General features: G+C 46.1%; 1 protein-coding gene across 9 annotated transcripts in view; it reads right to left on the bottom strand.

Annotated features, from left to right (window-relative positions):
• OTULIN (OTU deubiquitinase with linear linkage specificity) overlaps nt 1–21,100 on the bottom strand; it is a 70,230-nt gene that overhangs the window by 35,087 nt on the left and 14,043 nt on the right. For 5 of the 9 annotated variants that reach the window (XR_005019495.1, XR_005019497.1, XR_005019496.1 and 2 more), the window contains exons 4-7: nt 16,495–16,638; nt 10,223–10,348; nt 7,524–7,793; nt 680–4,958 (exon numbers count right to left, since the gene is read on the bottom strand). Coding sequence is in view for 4 of the 9 variants with exons in the window: in XM_036849293.1 (XP_036705188.1) it covers nt 4,764–4,958; nt 7,524–7,793; nt 10,223–10,348; nt 16,495–16,638 (735 nt within the window). In the remaining 5 variants the exon portion in view is untranslated. Of the gene's footprint in view, nt 1–55; nt 4,959–7,523; nt 7,794–10,222; nt 10,349–16,494; nt 16,639–21,100 lie in introns of those variants that run through there. The other 4 variants (XM_036849293.1, XM_036849296.1, XM_036849297.1 and 1 more) reach the window with 2 other exon arrangements.

The following is a 21,100-nucleotide window of genomic DNA, read 5'->3' as shown; positions in this document are numbered from 1 at the left end:
CGTTTACCCTCTGCGAATTCACAACACAGAGAGTCGGAAGCGGCTAAAACGCGAGTAACGATACCAAAACGTTTTTATAAAGACAATGGAAACGAGAAGGGAGCTCATTAAATACATTCACTTTGGCTTTCTTCCCACAACGAAATACTCGAGGTGACCAACATTACTGTGGATTGCTCTGGTTCCTGTAGGAGTACCATATTTTAGCACCATTTATGAGAATACAGATCAAGGCATTTTTCATTATACAAAAGGTCTTAAGTACCAAAAAATTATTTTAAAGTTCAGAATTAAGCTCAACCACCCCCAAAAGATTGCCGAGACTGTGGTTATCTCCAGCCCCGTATCCTTTCCCTGGATTACCCATCTCTTGGCGATTTCACTCCTGACCCACAACTATACCCAAGAAATCAACAAGAATGCGATAAAGCTCTGGTCAGTGTTCTCCCTATTAATGAGTATTCAAAATATGGAAATACACAGATGGCCATAAAGGCCTGGGAACAGAGATATACATAATAAATGGCTTGTTGATAGGACTTTTCACTACAACCATCTATTATCTCCAGACTTAATGACCACTCTGTATAGTTCAATTATGCCTACTAACCCATCCCACCATTCCCAGTAATAAATATCAATTTACCATGAAAAAAAAAATGCAAATGGGACAGCTCACCTTGACCCTCCCAAATGTGGCCGGGTCTCAGGCTGCGGGACCTCGCGCACATAAGAACGTCCCAACGCGGCTGCAGGCCAGCAAGCAGGCATATTCGTACATACACACACGCGCCTTCTGGTCACGGCCGAGCCCGCCTTGCTCCTACTGCTACTGCTACCAAGGGTGGGAGCAGCCGAACCAGTGTAGTTTTGTGCTTCTCGTGGTTCCCAGTTATTAACTGGGTCACGCAGGTGTTAATCATCAGCTGCCCATGGCTTAATTCACTGCATAACTCAGCACTGGCTCCCTGATCTCTCCAGCCCCTCAGAAGACATCACCAAGAAGTTTTTCTGAAAGAGTTAAGCATTACGTAGTCTCCTTCTGTTAAGTAGGGGACTTAAACTTTAGAAAAAGGAATTTGCAGAATCCACGCACAGAAGTCTTCCACCGGTTCAGATTTTTATCCTTGTATAACGTAAGCCATGGAGGTCTGTCTGTCAGGCGTCTGTTGCTTTGTTTTTAAAAGGCATTTTTCATCTAAAATCAGTTCCTCCTTCTTCAGTTCACTTCTTACAGTTCCTTGGGCCATTTTTAAATTACTTGACACTGTGCCCTGCCTTTGCTCAACTGTTTGGGGATTCTATACCTTTCACACACATTTCAGATTCAGATTCACTCCACACACATTCAGGGCTTCCTTTTTATTGTTTTTAAGTAGATACAGATCTTTTAAAAAAGGCACCTATGTATTTTTGTGTATGCCTACAAGTAACATTCCCCGGAGGTTTATACTTCTGAAAACACTTTCTGGCTTTCAAAGGGGGAGTACCTGCAAAGTCTTGCTTTAGAAAGAGACAGAGAGGAAAACAATCAAACTTTAACACCAAAAAGGAGGAAAAGCCAGGAAGTCTATTTGAGTCCTACTTCTATGCTGTGATGTAAGAATGCTAGATCATTAAAGGGGAGACAGCACCTAATAGTCACCACCTGGAAGCTCTTCAAAATGCAGACTACAAACTCTTAAGTGAAAGAGCACCTTGGGGTGAAGAGGGCAGGAGGAATAACACAGCCTCTTAAAAAACAAAGGAAAACACAAGCACACAAAAACCAACAAAGGTGTTTCTTCCAACAGAGGTGTGAGATTCATGTGGCCTGAGATTTTACCCGATAAGCTCTAGAATTGGAGGGAAAAAAGAATAATGAAAGAAAACAAAGGCAATGTCTGTTTTCCACAATCAAAGAAAATCATCAGTATTTACCAGATATTAACCGAATGTATAACAGAATAACCAAAGTGTAAATGGCTCTATCTAGACAGCAGGGTCAATCCTGTTCTGTCTTTTTAAAGCATTTTTGGATATGCTGGATTCTAAGGAAGAGGAACTGACATTTCAGATCAAATCCCGCCCCCCCCCCCCCCCCGACGCTGAGATCATAAGTGAAAGAGTGCACATTGGCAGCTTGTTCTCAACGGCCACCATCACTGTTCCATGTGTTTTGAGTGAAATCAATGGATGCTGTAAATGTAGGAGCTTAGCAGGTGAGGAGGGGAAGCGGGAAAAGTTCTGAGGGAGCAGCGTTAATTCCATGGAACTTGTTACAGGGAAATTCTTTTAGGTTTAATGCACCTTAAATGAGCTCAAAGGTATAAGTCACGCCTGTTTAAGGTAGACATTATCCTTCTGCCAAGACCATAGGGTCCAAAACCACTGAACTCTTGCAATAAACTCTGGGATAGAAAGTAAGCACAGTGTCGTTCCTACTATCTTCCTTTTTCTGGAACACTATCATTTTAGAAATTCCCTCTGAGTAGATTATCCTCCCGAATCCATTTTGGTCTCAATTCAATTTCAATTCTGCTGCTGTCACCCGACCAGGCCAAGACCAGGAATGAAAAATGGAATTAAAACTTGGGGCAACCGTATTTGCATGTTGCAACAAAAAAAATATTTTTAAAGTTGGCCAATCATCTATATTTCCTGAAGGACTGTTTCTTTGAAAGCTTTACTTCTCTTATGCTGTGATCCCTCTAAGCCTGGATGGCAGTCTGAGAGCAGAGTGTAATAAGGCCTTGGGACAGAGAGCAACTTAAACGCAGCCTTTTGAATTTTATCAATGGGGTGGTTAAGACCACAATTTCTGCACACACTCTAACAATATCACACACAGGAACAAGAAAAAAGTATGAAATGTAAACAAGCTGCCCAGAAGCCCAGCTCAACTCAAGTTCACTAAGATTAGAACATTCGCAAAATGCAAAGACAGGTGATCACGATTATTATTAAATTCAGCAGCGGCTATGAACCAACAGTTAGATGGACACAGACCCCTACTGCCTTATACAACCTAAGTGTTTGAAGTTGTGCTTTTAAAAATGTTCAAGAATGAACGGTAAGCATTTCCTGTTTTAAGTTACATGAAAATTAAGTTACATAAAATGAAGCATCAAAGCCAACAAGAATTCATCATTTTTACTTTCATTTGGCTTCTAGGTACCTCCTTGTTTGAGGCACCATTGCATTTCACAGTGAAAAACAAAGCCTCTCCAACACATTCACACACATTTAGAGCAGAATTTAATTCAAACACTCCAATGAATAAGTAGCTACCAAAACGTGATGAATATTATTGATGAGGTAATGGGAAAAATACCAATATTAATGTAACAGTCTGCATAGTTTTATGGGTCCTCTGAGTTTTCTCAACCAAGAATTTTAATTTTTAAGTGAAAGCAAAACTAACACTATCACAAAAGGTTTGCCCCTCTGAGGAAAAAAAAAAAACCAAAGATTAGATAGCTTATAAACTATAAGCTTAAATTGGACCAAATAAAGATCTTACTTACTATAAAATAAAGCTCAGTGCTTCAGGGTAACACCACATCCACAAATACTGAGCCAATTCAGATGCCACTGACACAGTCCTAAACAATGACACGTCCCATCCCTTGCGCCGTGGCCACAGTACACACCCCACGTGGATGATTCGGGCCCTAATGCGGACCACGCTCAGCTGGGCTGCCCTGTCCAGCCCCCAGGCACCACCCTAGCCTGTGACATGCAATCACTCGTGGCCAGAACACTGCCTACCCCAGGCATAGCCAAATCAAGGGCAGATGCAGCTCGGCCATGCTTTTGCAGTCAGTTTTAAGCACGTGCTCTCTTTAAACTTACCCATGAAAAGCCTGAGACGCTTTGCTGTTATTCATCCAACAGAGGAGCCACACGGATTTGGCAATGGAAGCATTCTCCAAAAAATAGTAATTTGGCCTTGGTCTCCTCTAAAAAAGCAGGTGGATCTAAGCCTTGTTCTGACTATAAAATGGTGAATCCATGGAAGTGGAGACTAAGGAACAGCCCCGATCCTAGAGAGCGACAAGCCGCGCTCGCCCGCCAACCACCCAGCGCCTGCACCAAGCACCAGACCCGGTGTGTTCCCAACCGCAGGCGCCTGTCACGTTCTTCAGAGCCAGGACGTCCTGCTGCCACTGCCTCTCCCTGCAGCTCCTTCTCCAGCCTTTAAATAACTCACTACTGGGGACCCAGTTCCTAACCTTCCATTAGACAATCTGCTTAGAAGAGCTTTAATTAACGTGTAAATCCAAACCACTGCTCGATGAGACTATCAGAGGATGTTACAGCTGGGCCACTGGCAGGCTTTGTCCCAGAACCCTACCATGTAAGCAGACTGCATAGGTGCACAGGAAGGGCACTGCAGAGACCCGTTACCACCAAAACAAAAAAATTACCATCTTCAAAAACAACGGAAAGCCAGTTTACGACTAGAGAGAGCTCTGAGCGTATTTTCCTCTCCAGAGTAAGTCTCCGCTGATACAAATGTGTTTGTTTTATGGAGATGCAGTTTGCACCTGTCAACAGGTGTGCTCTGAAGGCCCCCAGTGAAACATATTGCATCATAGGTGAGGGAAAAAACTTGATTAATTCTGATTATCAAAAGCTAGTCTTCAGAGCATTCCAGCCCAGCTTGGCTCACAGGGCCCAAGAGTGCTCAGAGCTCATCCCAAGGGGCCTGCGGGCCCGAGGCCCGAGCCGAGGAGCCGCCGGTGCACCTTGGCCGAGTCGCCGGGCCGCCCGAGCGTGTCTCACAGACTCGTCTCCTCGCACACTCTGACGGGGATGTTGTAGTGCCGATCATCCTCGGCGATCAGGGTCACCACCGGCCAGTCCCCGGGGGGGTCGGTGGGATAGACGGTGACGAACTCTTCGGTGCTGTACTTGGAGAGCCGGTACACCTGAATGGCGTGGCGCACGGCGTAGGCGAGAAGGAACATCTCAACCTGGGGGAAGAGCAGACACTGAAGGGTGTGGCGGGAAGCCACAGTGAAGGATGCGGCTCGCCACCCGCTCCCGCCCTGGTGTCCCCGAGGTGCACGGCACGGCTCAGCCACAGCCCTTCTTCCTCCCCGTGGGCCCAGCCCCCGTCCTTTCGTGTATATGGGTCGTTATAAGCAAGCACATCATCAAGAAGAGATCCTGTGCCTGATCAGGGACGCGTGTACAGAACGTGCAAAGAACACCTTACAACGCGACAATAAAGAAGCAAGTAACCAGTTTAAAAATTGGGCAAAAGACTTGAATAGGACAGATATTTCTCCAAAGAAGATATGCAAATACCAGTAAGTACATGAAAAGTCATCAGGGAAATGCAAACCAAACCCACAGTGAGATACCACTTCCCACCCACTCGAATGGCTACAATCAAACAGATAATCACTGGGGGCGACTGCTGAAAGGGCACCAGGTTTTCTTTCAGGGGAAGGAAACAGTTTTGGAACTTGACACAGGTGATGGTCACACAACACTGCAGAGGTACCGAAAGTGACTGAGTTGTACACTTTAAAATGGTTAATTTTGTGTTATATGAACTTCACCTCAATTTAAAAAAAAAAAAAGAAAGAAGTGTGGTAAGGATGTAAAAAAATGGGACTCTGAAACATTGCTGGAGGGGATGTAAAACAGTGTAGCTGCTTTTAAAAAGTTTGGCAGTTCCTCAAAATTTTAAACACAGAATTACCAAGTGGCCCAGCAATTCCACTCCTAGGTAAATACCCAAGAGAACTGAAAGCACAGTTCCACACAAAAAACTTGTAAATAATGTTCACAGCAGGATTATTTATAATTGCTAAAAAGTGGAAACAACTCAAATGGATGAACGAAATGTGATATATCCATACAATGGAATATTATTGTGAATAAAAAGGAATGAAGTACTGATACATGCTGCAATATGGATGAAACTTGAAGACATCAGGCTCAGTGAAAGAAGTCAGTCATAAAAGACCACATATTATAAGATTCCATTTATATGAAATGCCCAGAATAGGCACATCTATAACAACAGAAAGTAAATTAGTGGCTGCCTAGGGCTGGAGAAAAGGGAATGAGGGCATGGGGTTTCCTGCAGGGGTGAGAAAATGGTCTAAAATTAGGCTGCTGTGATAGCTGCAGACCTCTATAAACAAACTAAAAACCACTGAGTTACACACGTCAAAAGGGTAAACCTCATGATATGTAAATCATATTTCAGTAAAACCGTTATTTAAAAAATGTTACAGCAGACCTTGTAGGGACTCGGAAAGGATTAACTTCAGTCTAATAGGCAAACCACACTCTTACCAGGCTTGTTACTGCAAGGTATCTGTAATGGTTCAGGAGACCTAAGTAACTTACATTCAGAGTACAGAAAATTTTTAAAAATAGTTTTACCTTCAATCCTGCCTGACCCAGCAGTGACCACCATCTTTGCTCTTTCCTCTGTACCAGGAAAAGGTAAGCACCAGAGTCAGCCGTGCAAGCAGGAAAGTAGCACTCTGGATAGCCAGACTTAATGCCATTCTAGTGGCTGGCTACTCCACTAAAAACACACTTCAGCTGTTCGGGGCAACGTAATGAACACACCAAAGGTAGATAGTGCAGTGTGTGGTGAGTCAACTGCTGACCCACACGACAGTACTGGGTCTCTGTGTGAAACTCCAAACTTAGCATATCTGTGAAAGCTCTAAGAGCAGGCTGGGCTCTACTGGCTAAAGTGACTCCATTTCTATTTCTAAAGGATGTTACCTAATACAGCTACAGCTTCCAAGATTAAACAACACCCTTCAGGGACTTCCCTGGCAGTCCAGTGGTGATGACTCTGCACTTCTACTGCAAGGGGCACGGGTTCGATCTCTGGTCAGGGAACTAAGATCCCACGTGCCACGCAACGCAGCAAAAAAAAAAAAAAAAAAAACCGAGACCCTTCAGAGGACTCTTCCAAGTGCTTGGTTTATTTGTTTACTGGAGCCAAGGGTACTGATCCCATCCCCCACACTACAGAAGAAAGCCCAGGCTGAGATAACCATGGTGGTTACAAAATAGGTTCACAATTCTTTGGCACTCCTCGCTTGAATGTGGGAAGGATTAAGTGACTTGCTTCTAACAAACAGAATATAGTGTAATTGACCATGTGTGACTCGCAAGACTAGATCATAGAAGGCACTGGAGCTTCCTCCTTGCTCTCTTCTTGGATCACTTTCTGAGAGAAGACAGCCGCCATGTCACAAGGACACTCAAGCAGCCCCACATGGTGAGGAACAGAACCCTCCCACTAACTACCAGTGAGGGACTGAGGCCTCCTGCCAACAGCCAGGTGAGTGTGCCATGCTGGAAGTGGACCCTCCAGCCCCAATCACGCCCTCAGATGACTGCAGCCCTGAACAAGATTCAACTGCAACCTCCCGAGACCCTGAGCCAGAGCCATACAGTTAAGCTGCTCCTCAACTCCTGACCCACAAAAACTGAGATGATGTTTGACGGCTGAAGCTGCTGTTTTGGGCTAATATACTCCCAAAGGTACAACTCACCTGTTCAAGGCCACCGGTGTGTCCCACCTGGTTGAGATGGTTCCTCAGCAGCTGTCCGGGGTCATTTGACGTATCCCGAGCAAACAGAAGCACAGAGAAAAATGGTACTTCCTTTCCCTTCTCTTTATCATCATATAGTTCGATGGCTCTGTTTAGCATTAGAAATTTTACAGCTTCGTAGAGGCTGTACTCCTCTTCTTCATTCGTGAACAGTTCATCACAAGCTGTCTGCCTCGCTTCAGCAGTTCTCAGTTCAGCCAAGCCTGTCCACTGTAATAAGAAAGTTACATAATAATTCAATTGTTGTTCTAAAAGTCCCTGGTAAAATTCCACACGATGAGCACAAAATTATTTTCAAAATAGGCAGGCGACCATGGGTCACGTACCAACGCTCAACGCTCAAGCTTCCAGCTCAAACCATGGTACTCTTTAGACCTCACAAACTCCTTATTCAGTTCTTCCTGCACTAACTTGAAACAAAAGTATAATGCACTAAGGAGAACTCTAGGGCCATGGAATGGGAATTTCAACTCCTCTATCTTCCCAGGCAAAGAGATCAAACCGGTCAATCAGAAATACTTACAGGAGAGCTAACACGCGTGTGTGAGGCCTGTGGGAGACGCTGTGAAGGGAAGCTGAAACTACTACTCCCCTTAAGGGGTTTACGGCAGCCGTTACCACCCAGAAACTCCAAGCCAACCCTCAAACATGGAGATGCGCCAGGAAGATGGCGGGGTTTCCTGAATATCTGTTTACTAAACTTACCCTTCTAACCTCTTAAATATACACTTGAGTCTCAAATGAATAAATGCATTCCGGAAATTCTTACTGACTTCTGATTAAGAGTAAAGCAGAGGATCAGGTATTCAGCTAACATAAGCAAACTCTTTAAGTGAAAAAGAAAACCCTATAAACATATGTGCTTTTAAGTTAAAGTGAATGAGGCTAAGAGATGCCAACATAAAACTAATCCTTATGAATGACCAGTGACTACTGCTCCTCCCAAAACCGTTAGAACTTTAAATACAAGAGTAAGTGTTAACAGTCATGACTGTGCCACCGGACGCGCTCCAGTATTTGGGTTGCAAGCTGGAACACCGCACATTTTCCAGAAGGGGACCGAGCTGGCAGGCGAGAACGCAGCTCTGGAGTCAGAGAGTCAGGGTGGAATACAGGCCTTGCCACCCAGCAGCTGGTGGCTTCTGCGGGGCCTCCGTCTCCTCATCTGCAAAGCGAGGATACCCACAGCAACGACACCCAGGGGGTCGTGAGAGTTAAACACTATCTCATCACGCGTTTAGTGTGCAGCCTGGCACATACAAAGTGCTGGCGATGCCGGCTCAGAGGCTTTTTTTTTTTTTTTTTTGGCTCAGAGTATTAATGTATAATTTTAAATGTTATTACAAATTGGAATCACTTAACCATGCCCCCAAATGAGGATCTAGTTACAGTAGGCACAGCTAATAAAGCAACCTCACAAGAACTTAAAGGAGTTCTAAAGGAAACTGTCACCAGTGTCTGAGCTGAAGAGCCTTCCTGTTCACTCCCACAGGCCCGGAGCCCCGTGCTCGACCCCCTGCTAACCCAGGGCCTGGGCAGGCGCAGGTCCCCCGGCCCCCTTGAATCCTGCGCTCTGCTCCAACAGGCAACAAGAACAGATCCCCTCTCTCCTTCTCTCGCTCCCATTTCTTTATCACTAGTCTTCCTTCGACAGTATAGTTTCCAGTACACATTTCTCCTATTTGTAAATAAAAACTAGGCTCCAGGAACTCAGGGCCCTCCACTCATTCAACAAAATATTTACCAAATGCCTATTATGTGTCAGGCTCAGTGCCCGGCACTGGCTGTAAAGGAATCGACAGGACAGTCTCTGGTGAAGCTGAAAGTCTCATGGGGGCAGACCACAGTCAAGTGAACAGATCAACAACCGGGGTATGTGCTGGGGGAAATCTTGAAAGCCGATGCCTGACACCTCCTTACCGGCCTCCCTCCTCCATCTACAAAGCCTGGAGCAATTAACAGGCCCTCAATCCAGGGTCCCTGGTGAGGAGAGCTTTTAGGCTGTTCAAAGGCCAGCGACCCAGAGGTCTGTGTGGGCCAGTGTGCAAGCAGGATATCGACCCACATACGGCAGCGGAAAGCCACAGAAGTGGGAGTATTTAATAACCAAATCACTGGGAATCAGCAGACCAAGTTCCTCCTCACAATTCTGTTTTAGAAAAACCCTCAGGACAGTTGTCAAAAGACAAGTTATTAAATCTGCTTCACTGGAAAATCATCATGAAAGAAAAGAAGTCTAATAAATATGGACAGAATCTTAAAACATGAGCATAATTGGGAAGAATTTAATAAATGTGAATTCATTATCACTGATAATCCTGTAAGAGATACGGACTAAATGATATCCCTGAAACTTGTCAGAACTTAGAAGAGAAGACTACATTTGTACGGTTTCCTTTAAACAAAGTTAAACGTTTCATTAAACACATCGTCTCCTCCGAGAATACACGATGTTGATATTTCTTCATTTTACCGAACACTTCACAGGAAGCGTTTGTGTTCGTTTAGAATTATTTTGCCTAAAAACCAGCCAAGAGCGTGTGGTAATCCACTGAGTGAAGACTAAGAAATGGTGTGCTGGGGCACTCGGGAGTGAGAGCTTTGCACTTATCACAGAAAGGAAACTACATGTTCCAAACCTTCTTCCTCAGTAAAGTGAGGGACTCCTTAATTTTATCAACCAGGGCCTCGCTCTTCCCCTCAAACTTCAGTCCAAGCTTCCACTGCTTGATCCAGCTGTATTTGCTTATGAGTTTTTCTGGTAACTAGAGTATCAAGAAACAGAGAGAGAGAATGTTAACATTCCAGAAAGGCCATCACACGATCCAAGCTATAAGAAACAATGAAGCCTACAAGACCTACCTTCGTTTCCAGAATTAATTCCTGCACATCTGTCTGGGTTTAGGACAGCGGACCCAAATCTGGAAGTCAGGAACTCGGAAAGACCCACCCTGATGAGGGCTTCTACAGTGAAATGGCAGTTCTGGTTGAGACCCAAAGGCACAATGTACCTGGCTGGGTTCCAGCCGCGGGGAGGAACGTTCCACAGCACTTTGTAAGGGTACGTGAAGGCAGTGTCCACACCAGGTCTTCGCGCAAACCACCCAAGCAGCTGCTGGGCTCACTGGTGCCTCCCTACCACTCCCTAATGCCTGACTCAGGAAGGCGCTTTGGGCCTGTGAGATGGTCCAGGATAGGGTAAAAACCTGTTCCTTTCCTGACTAGGAAAATAAAACCTAACTTCTGATATTTACACTATCATCAAAGTTTTCATATTAAAAAGAAATAATATGGTATCTAGTTTAAGTACTCAGTGTAGTAAGATAAAAAATACAACTGAGAATACGACGCAGGGGTTAAGGGAGTTGCGATGGGCTAGCTCGTTAAAGAACTGACAGCCGAACTATTATTTTGCCTGTTTCCTTTTTTTTCCTGGAGCGTTTGCTATTTTGTTTTCCCCTCATCATCAATAGAATTTGGAGTCTGAAAAGCAAGCTGGGACATAACTGGATCGATGTCAGCATGGGAACTCAGACTTTCCCAACAGTCCTGGAGAAATCCATATAATTAGGCCGGGCACAGGCATGTCCCTTCAGTGCTATAAAATGCAGAAAGGAAAAAAGAGTTCACCTCCAAGTCAAAAGATCATTAGAGAATAATTAATTCCTCCCTAGAACCGGAGTTTGTTTAACAGTTATAATACAGTTTTAAATGAGGCCATGTGTTCAGTTCTCCTGGAATCTAAGGCTCTGAAGACCCTTTCATGAATGGGAACTCCAGTTTTACCTTCTCTTTACAGCAGTCATGTGAAACTAAGGTGGTTTCATCTCTACAAAAAAACAAAACCACAATAGGGACGTAAATTCCTCTTTAGGTGGTTACCACAATGATGCCGTTAATGGGGGAGGGGTTGTGTTCTCATCTTATTATGATGACAAATGACCACCCGCCCAAGAGCAGCCCAGCTCTGTGCCCACACTGTCCTACATTTTAGCAACATGTGGGCAGTTCTGCTGCAAACTTTGTATCAGCTTCTCTGGTTTATCACCAGACTCTAAAATGCCCTCAAGTGGCAATAAGCTGAAATCACAACTGGGCACAGAGAAGTGCAATGAGCAGAAAATACTAGCTACGCAGATGTGAGCTGGGAAACGGGGTGGAAGGAAGCCCAGAAAACATGAGCATCACGTGACATTGTGCATGTACCTAAAAAGCAGGCACGATACTCAATTACTCAAGAGACCCCAAAGATCTAACTACACAGAGCAAAACCCAAATAAAAGTCCATTTCCTCATTCCTTCCATGCATGGGCCAGAGTATTGCTGGAATAATTATCAAGGGCTGTATATGCTGGGAGCTGTGGAGATCCTGGAGAAAGCCCAAAACTGAGGTGTGAAAAGAAACTACGAGGAAAGAATAATGGAGCTGAAATTCTTTCCTCAGATGAAAAAAATGAGTATAGCTTTAAATGCTTTCAGGGGGTCATGACACATACAACACACACACACAGCCATTCTCTTACACACACAGAGACTGGACTTCTGTTAGGGTAAGAGAGACGTAAAGAAGACACAAAATTAAAAACAAGAAACAATGATGGGAAACACTTAATAAAGCAGGCAATTAGCTTAGGTGTAATTTCACTTGTGACTGAAATATAAAAACAGCCTGTTTTCTCTAGCAAATGTCCATAATTCTCGAAATCAGCACCATGGTTAAAGGGATAGCAAGTAACAAAAATGTGGCATCCCCAAACTGTCTCATGAGTTCTGATATACAGTCTATCCCACCCTAAGCAAGCAAACACTGTCACAGGTCCCACCCACTCAGAGACATTCTAAAACTATGGAACCAAAAGACCCCTGCCCCGAAGGATACCACCTCTTGGGGACCCGGCTGCTGCCCAAGTTTAAGAACAGCCAGACCAAGCCACGTCCAAGGTCAGGGTCAGGGTCACGGTCAGATCACCCGACTGCAGTCAAACACAGAGACTAGGATCTGGACAGAAGCAGGAACGACAGACAGGGAGCCAAGTCATGATGACAGGAGGTGAGGGGCGGCCGAACTGTCAGACGGGCCATGAACGAGCAAGGCCAGAGGGGCTGAGCAGCACAGGACGAACGGCCTGGGCCCTCCTCCACTGAGCTCACGTTAAGGGGAGGGTCTCGGTCTAGCTCACGTTAAGGGGAGGGTCTCGGTCTATTTCCCTTGAATCTCCTGAAACCAAGCGTGTTCTAGGAGAGAGGGAAAATGGCAAAACGCTACAAGGACCATCTCTCCAAATGTAAACGGAAGCAGATACAGCCAGCTACAGGGTGTGTAGCTTCTCTGGGCTCCCCGAATTCTTGACGGAATGCAAGCTGAGGTCAAGGGATGCTTAGCACAGCACGCAGCCTGCAGGCTGGGCCAGGGCTGGTTCTGAGTCTACAGACTCGCATACAAACTCAGGTGTCCCAGGACCTGCCTGATGCCCAGTGCTGAAGAGGTGGGTTACTACAGAGCATGGGCAGTTCAGGAGACCCTAATAATGCTGAAACTAGGTTCCCTCCAACCTGCCTGCTGAGAGCAGCCTTTTTATGTCCCCAGAATTGGTCAGTGCTCCAAGGACTTCTAAAAGCCCCGTGGACACCAGGACATATGCCTGTCACTGGATGCAGGGTAGTGGTCAGAAGAGGCTCTTGGCAATTCAGCAAGATCAAGGATCAGGGGAAACTGAGACAGACTTATTTGCCAGATAGTTATTGTGTTTATAACAGCGAGCCTACCCCATTTTAAACCCCATAATTTATACCAACTTGTAACAGCAAGCATGGCTTAATTAACATGACAGCATACAAGTTATTCTGATTTAGTAGGAAGATGGGTAAGAAATGGGCACAGAGACTTTCATACCAAAACTCCTGTAAGACCTTCTTGTTTTGTAGAATAGAGTTAAGTATCACCTGATCTGCTTGTCAGGTGACAAGCATCAGGTGTTAACGCTCTGCTTGTCATGAGCGTTAACTAATATTAAGACGTCTCCTTATTACAGTTCACAAGTAGTCTCTGGTAACAGAGAGACCCCCCTTGCGGGGTGGGGCGGTCCGGGTACCCCACCACCACGGTGCGCCACCGGCTTCTGTAGGCCTCACCACCCGTCGGTATTCGTACTTGGTTCCACCCCAACTTCGTCCAGTCACGCTGCACCGCCCTCTCGCTCACTCATCGAGACCCTTGTCAGTGTGGACCTTCCGACAGGAGACCAGGCGGAAGGGCCAGAATGAGAACAGGGATGGAATGCCATCCACAGGAGGCTGTCTGAGACACCTGGGAGGCGGTTAAAAACCAGTCTGGTCAAGTGCGACTACCAAGTCTGTGTACCCCTTCCTGCACTGGCACTTCAAATGAGAAGCGTGTGGTGCATCTGTCACCCGCCCAAGACACACAGCAAAACAGACCCTGTCAGGAAAGTGCTCACATCAAGGGAATCTGCTGGGGGCTGGAAAGTCAACACAGGGACAAGTCTTCTAGTTGGATGAGAGCAAGAAAAGTTTAATAAACTTTCATACTAAACTCACAATCAGGTATGATGTGCTTTTTCTCCCTGACGTGGGCCTCTTGGCATTCGAGAAAGGTTAGGTGACAAAAATAATACCACTGTGACCAACTAATTATGCTCCCAAGAGAAAAACTCTACTTGTTGACTGATACATACAGAAAAGGGAAGAAATTAGAAAGAGTACTTGAGAATTTCCACATGACTCAAATGAAGTCAGGAAAACCACCTTAAAGCCCCCATTGCTCATACACGCAACGTGCTCTCATACCGATCAGAAACCAAGCACAACCTACCTAGACTATTTTTAATTTGGCAGATAACCTTACCCAAATGTATCCTGTTAGTAAAATAAAAATTATGCTTTACTTTCATGGAGTGTATTCTGTATGTTTAATTATGTAGAACACTACTTGCACCAGAGTTCCCTGGAAAGTTAAAAATTCAAATTCATTACATCAATTAAGTCCATAAATCTAAGCAGCCCCTTAAAGTAAAAGGCTCAAAGGCAAACAGCCTAAAATTGAGGAGGATTTTATGTCACAATCAATAAATAAAGCTATGGTTGTCAAACAAAAGTTAAAGCAAAATACAGTGAGATCACCCATGTCTGCTTCCCAAGCAGTGTCTCATGTCCACAGGCATGCTTTTGACTGGCCAACAATTCTGAAATATTTCAGTACTAATATATGTCTAATTTGCAAAGCTAAAAATAGCCTAGTGTATCAATTTCTTTTGCTCCTTTCTCAAAAAAAACCACAAGCTAATACTGAGAAATCTGCTTAAGATGACGTTATCTTTGGGACTTCCCTGGTGGCGCAGTGGTTAAGAATCCGCCTGCCAATGCAGGGGACACGGGTTCAATCCCTGGTCTGGGAAGATCCCACGTGCCGCAGAGCAACTAAGCCCGTGCACCACACCTACTGAGCCCGTGAGCCACAACTACCGAAGCCCATGCGCCTAGAGCCCATGCTCAACAAGAGAAGCCACAGCGAAGAGCAGCCCCCGCTCACCACAACTAGAGAAACCCCGCGCGTAGCAACGAAGACCCAATGCCGCCAAAAATAAATAAATAAGATAAATATAAACTTATATAAAAAAAAAGATGATGTATCTTTGGTTAGAAGAAAGTATCTTTCACAGGTATTGTTTAAATAGTTTATACACACGTGCTTTGATACCAGTTTATAAAGTAGATAATCACCTGAGAGACAGGTGGTATCCTCCACCCACTGATCCTGGTTTTGCTCTTTGAGGGTATGTGATACCCCGTCCACCTAACAGACCTAATTGGCTTAACTGCCAACGAGTATCCTCTAAAAGTCTTGATCCTAGGCGAATACCCCAGCCCCTTCAACTGCTCCCCAAAGCAGACGAGCCGTGTCGGGCACACTCGCACCTGTACTGAGGGTACAGGCACAGAGCTGCACTCGGTCCTCAAGACGGGGTCTGACCAGCCCCGTTCAAGACAGGGCTGTCACTGCCTGTGTCTGCGAAGCGCGCCTCTGAAGCCAGGGCTTCCTCATCACTGCAGGCATCCCACATCAGTGGGCTCGTACTGGGCCTGCAATCCATTAAAATCCTGACTCTTTCTTCCCCCTCATAAGCTGCTGGTAAGGCAGATCTCCCACAGCCAGCACTTTGAGTTCTGGTTTGGGGTTTTGTTTTAATACAGGCACAAGATTTCCTATTTTCTTCCAAGTAATGTCATATTGTGAGTTCTGCTCAATCGTGCCTGCCCACCAAACTCTTTTGGGATATTCTATCATCCAACCTATCATGACCTCAAGCTGATGTGTGTCGCGGATACACGACACACTGATGATGTGACTTCCTGGGGTGCAGATGGAAAACCTTAAAGAGGGCCCGGCACGGGACACAGCCCCTGACCCTCACCTCCCCTGGCTGAAGGCAACCATCTCTCTTCTAGTGTTGCTGCCCTGCCGCCTGCCAAGCCAGTTCTCCTAACACTCTGCAGAGGGTGCTGCTTCCCTGAACTGGAGCTAGAACCACAGGAACCTGCCTCCTCAAACCCCAGCAGGTTCTCAGACAGTACAATACATAGCCCACTTGGTAGAGACTCCAACACCGAAGTCAAACTGCCCTAAGTGCTATGAACAAACCCTAAACACCTGCTCCCTAATTCAGCTGAAGCACTGAAGATATTTTATCACCCTCCTCTTCTGGGGAAATATCTGTCATTTTTGGTCGCTTTGCTATGCAAAATCATCTCAGCCACACAAAACTGAATAAACCCACACACTGACGTCACACCGCAGACAGTACTAGCACATGGCACAGGGCAGAGAAGGGGAAGTCTTTCTCACAAAAGCGACTGGAAACATTGCAGACTCAAACCTGCAGCAGCAGCGTACCAGCGTGAGCTCCGGGTCCTGCAGCCAGGAGGGCAGCGCGGCCGGCTGGCTCATGGCCTGGAAGAGCGTGGCCCTCAGCGCGCAGTAATTATCTCCACGGACTCGCCTGATGGAGGTGAATTTCTGAGACACCTCCTCGTAGCCCTGGACAAAAGCATCAGAGAATTTAAAATGGTCATTACTGACTTCAGAAGAGTGGGGAGAATTTTATTCCTGTGGAAAAAATGTGCCCCCAATCACTAGAAGAACGGAAACAAGACTGGCTGAGTCTTTCGTGTAAGATATTTGAATTCTTTTTTTAATTAATCAAAGGAAATTAACAAATGTTAGCATTGTACATAGTATCAGCATATGTAGCAGACGCAACATACTAGAACATATAAAATAATACACCAAGTACTACTAAAACACTAGTCACCCCCAAAGTTGGAGTTATATGCCCCTTAGCAACCGTTGTAACATTCACTTATTAATAACCAACATTCTGAAGGCTTTAATCTGTGTTTAGATTGACCCTAAACTCTTTAATGAAGAGACAGGAAGAAAAGAGAGATGTACCCAGCTCGTATCTCCATATTAAAAATAATACCCCCAAATCCCAAATTTCCGTGAAATACATAAAAAAACTACATGCTAGGAGGTGCCTGGATAAATTGTTAGACTTTTTCAAAAAGTGGATTTAAGTGTCACTCTTGTTCAGCCTGGAAGTGAAACAAGGAAATGAAAATGCTCAGTGACATGCTCAGTCAACTCCAATACAGCCATCCAAATGGACCATTTTGAGCATGCCCCCCAAAAAGGACACCATCAAATCCCAGTGACCTGGTCCAGGGACCCAGATGACTGAGTTCTCCGCTGGACACTGCTCGGGCATCGGCATCGACTTCGCGGCTTCCCCGCCTCACTCGCCCCCAACCGGGCAGACCTTTCGCTAGTCCTGCTCTTCCGCAACAATCACTCGAAACCCTGCTTCCTACCCACACTTACAAAAAAGAAGAAGTGTCGCCCTCATGGGGTGGGCACCATGTAGACAGTCATCCTGTGTCCAGGCACTGCACCCTGTTATTAGTTGTTTTCAAGGTTCAAGTCACAGGACGATGTTCTAAGTGGATATGAAAGTACGTCTTTCCAATAATAAGGTTTTGAGAGTTGCATTTTCATTCAGTGGCCCAACCGTTGCAACGTAAGGGCCCGTCCGGCAGACTCATGCCTGCCAATATGCACCTCTTCCCTATGGTGAACCCCTAGTCATCCCCAATACTTCCCTATGGTGAACCCCTCTTCCCTATGGTGAACCCCTAGTCATCCCCAATACTTCCCTATGGTGAACCCCTCTTCCCTATGGTGAACCCCTAGTCATCCCCAATACTTCCCTATGGTGAACCCCTCTTCCCTATGGTGAACCCCTAGTCATCCCCAATACTTCCCTATGGTGAACCCCTAGTCATCCCCAATACTTCCCTATGGTGAACCCCTCTTCCCTATGGTGAACCCCTAGTCATCCCCAATACTTCCCTATGGTGAACCCCTAGTCATCCCCAATACTTCCCTATGGTGAACCCCTCTTCCCTATGGTGAACCCCTAGTCATCCCCAATACTTCCCTATGGTGAACCCCTAGTCATCCCCAATACTTCCCTATGGTGAACCCCTCTTCCCTATGGTGAACCCCTAGTCATCCCCAATACTTCCCTATGGTGAACCCCTCTTCCCTATGGTGAACCCCTAGTCATCCCCAATACTTCCCTATGGTGAACCCCTCTTCCCTATGGTGAACCCCTAGTCATCCCCAATACTTCCCTATGGTGAACCCCTAGTCATCCCCAATACTTCCCTATGGTGAACCCCTCTTCCCTATGGTGAACCCCTAGTCATCCCCAATACTTCCCTATGGTGAACCCCTCTTCCCTATGGTGAACCCCTAGTCATCCCCAATACTTCCCTATGGTGAACCCCTCTTCCCTATGGTGAACCCCTAGTCATCCCCAATACTTCCCTATGGTGAACCCCTCTTCCCTATGGTGAACCCCTAGTCATCCCCAATACTTCCCTATGGTGAACCCCTCTTCCCTATGGTGAACCCCTAGTCATCCCCAATACTTCCCTATGGTGAACCCCTCTTCCCTATGGTGAACCCCTAGTCATCCCCAATACTTCCCTATGGTGAACCCCTAGTCATCCCCAATACTTCCCTATGGTGAACCCCTCTTCCCTATGGTGAACCCCTAGTCATCCCCAATACTTCCCTATGGTGAACCCCTCTTCCCTATGGTGAACCCCTAGTCATCCCCAATACTTCCCTATGGTGAACCCCTAGTCATCCCCAATACTCCCTATGGTGAACCCCTAGTCATCCCCAATACTTCCCTATGGTGAACCCCTCTTCCCTATGGTGAACCCCTAGTCATCCCCAATACTTCCCTATGGTGAACCCCTCTTCCCTATGGTGAACCCCTAGTCATCCCCAATACTTCCCTATGGTGAACCCCTCTTCCCTATGGTGAACCCCTAGTCATCCCCAATACTTCCCTATGGTGAACCCCTCTTCCCTATGGTGAACCCCTCTTCCCTATGGTGAACCCCTAGTCATCCCCAATACTTCCCTATGGTGAACCCCTCTTCCCTATGGTGAACCCCTAGTCATCCCCAATACTTCCCTATGGTGAACCCCTCTTCCCTATGGTGAACCCCTAGTCATCCCCAATACTTCCCTATGGTGAACCCCTCTTCCCTATGGTGAACCCCTAGTCATCCCCAATACTTCCCTATGGTGAACCCCTCTTCCCTATGGTGAACCCCTAGTCATCCCCAATACTTCCCTATGGTGAACCCCTCTTCCCTATGGTGAACCCCTAGTCATCCCCAATACTTCCCTATGGTGAACCCCTAGTCATCCCCAATACTTCCCTATGGTGAACCCCTCTTCCCTATGGTGAACCCCTAGTCATCCCCAATACTTCCCTATGGTGAACCCCTCTTCCCTATGGTGAACCCCTCTTCCCTATGGCTAGTGCCATAGCAACTGTATCTTTCCAAGTGTGTAAAAGAATATCCAAAACGAAACAATTAGACAAATAAGGACTAAAAGATAACTGAGATCCAAGCTGTTATCAGGCCCAGAAATGCTCTAATGACTGCCACGGGTCCCGATGGGATGCTTTTCTAACTGATGTGCCTTTGATTACTTGGTCACCGAAGGGTCCAACTATAGGGTCATATCTTTACCTCAAACTGAAATCATAGAGGAATGACTTCAGCATGAGTTCCAAAATATGGACACTTGGATAACTTAGTAAACATCTTCAATCACAGGCTTTAAGGTGCCAACTGTTAGAAGAGATCCTTTAAAGAGACTGGGATCAAAAAATAAGGTTGCAAGTCAGTGTAAGCATTTCTGGGGAAGATGAGAAAACACAGTTTAGATACCTGGCCTCTGGTTATCTACTTTGATACAGAGCTGGGGGTCTTTACAAAATCTACGAGTAGCCAATATGCATAGTCAGCAGATGGCCACACAGATCTAAACGTTCTTAAGCTCTGGCAGGAACTGAGAGTCCCAGGTATGTCGTGATCGAGCTCTCTAACGAGTGCCTGAGACACAAGTAGTCTACAGTCCAGACTTGCCGGAAACAGGGCTGACACTTGCTCTCAGAGCTTCAAAAGTGGCAGTGATATTCGAGTACGGTCAGCCCATTTCAGGGCAGGCATGGGCAGCTGAGGTGCCTGATGAAAGGGGCACAACATTTTCTACAAAATGAAGCTCTGAGGACAAGAACAAATATATTCAAATACTTAACAATTTTAAATCCTAAACAGTACAGTTCTAAACAAACAAAAAAACATTTTTAAGATATTTCTATCAAACATGACAGGGCAATATCTCTAACGTGCCAGAAGTGCATTCAAACTTGTAACGTAAATAATCCCAAGAGAAAAATAAGTAAAGGGTATGTATAATCCATAAGTTACAAGAGGTGGTAGAAGCGTTAGGGTGAAACTGCCATTTCCGTAGCTCGGAGGAAGTCAGATATGGCCACGCCTTGAACAGCCCGGGGTGCCGGGGTGCGCGTGTGGGGCGCGCAGTTGGACCGCTGGCCCCCAACTCTGTCAAAAACCCGCATGTAACTTTACAGGCGGCCCTCTGCATCCATGCGGCATGTAGTGCTGTAGTCCATATTTAGTGGAAAGATCTGCAAAGAAGTGGGCCCAAGCAGCTCAAACCTGTGTTTTTCAAGCGTCAACTGGAGTAGCAACTTCAATCTACAAAGGAACGCTGGATTCAGGATACATCTGAGGGGGAACCAGTAGAGTGTGCTGCTCGACCTGCTGTGCAGTGGGAGTGGGTCAAGGGGCCTGACTCGAGCAATGACCCAACCCAGTCATAGCCACAGCGGGACCGTGTCATGGGAATCCCTGATGTCCCACAGCCTTGGAAGGACTACCTTAGGGTCATCAATCTATGCAATGGGACTGAAAGGGGGACAGCTCCTGGGATGCCCTACATCAGGGGTCCCCAACCCCTGGGCCACGGACCGGTACCGGTCTGTGGCCTGTTAGGAACCGGGCCGCACAGCAGGAGGAGAGCGGCGGGTGAGCGAGCGAAGCTT

Source organism: Balaenoptera musculus, chromosome 3 (genome assembly GCF_009873245.2).
Source record: "Balaenoptera musculus isolate JJ_BM4_2016_0621 chromosome 3, mBalMus1.pri.v3, whole genome shotgun sequence".
In the NCBI taxonomy this organism is placed as follows: Eukaryota; Metazoa; Chordata; class Mammalia; order Artiodactyla; family Balaenopteridae; genus Balaenoptera; species Balaenoptera musculus.
Note: the sequence above shows the minus strand (reverse complement) of the source record. Positions and strands in the feature narration are given on the sequence as shown.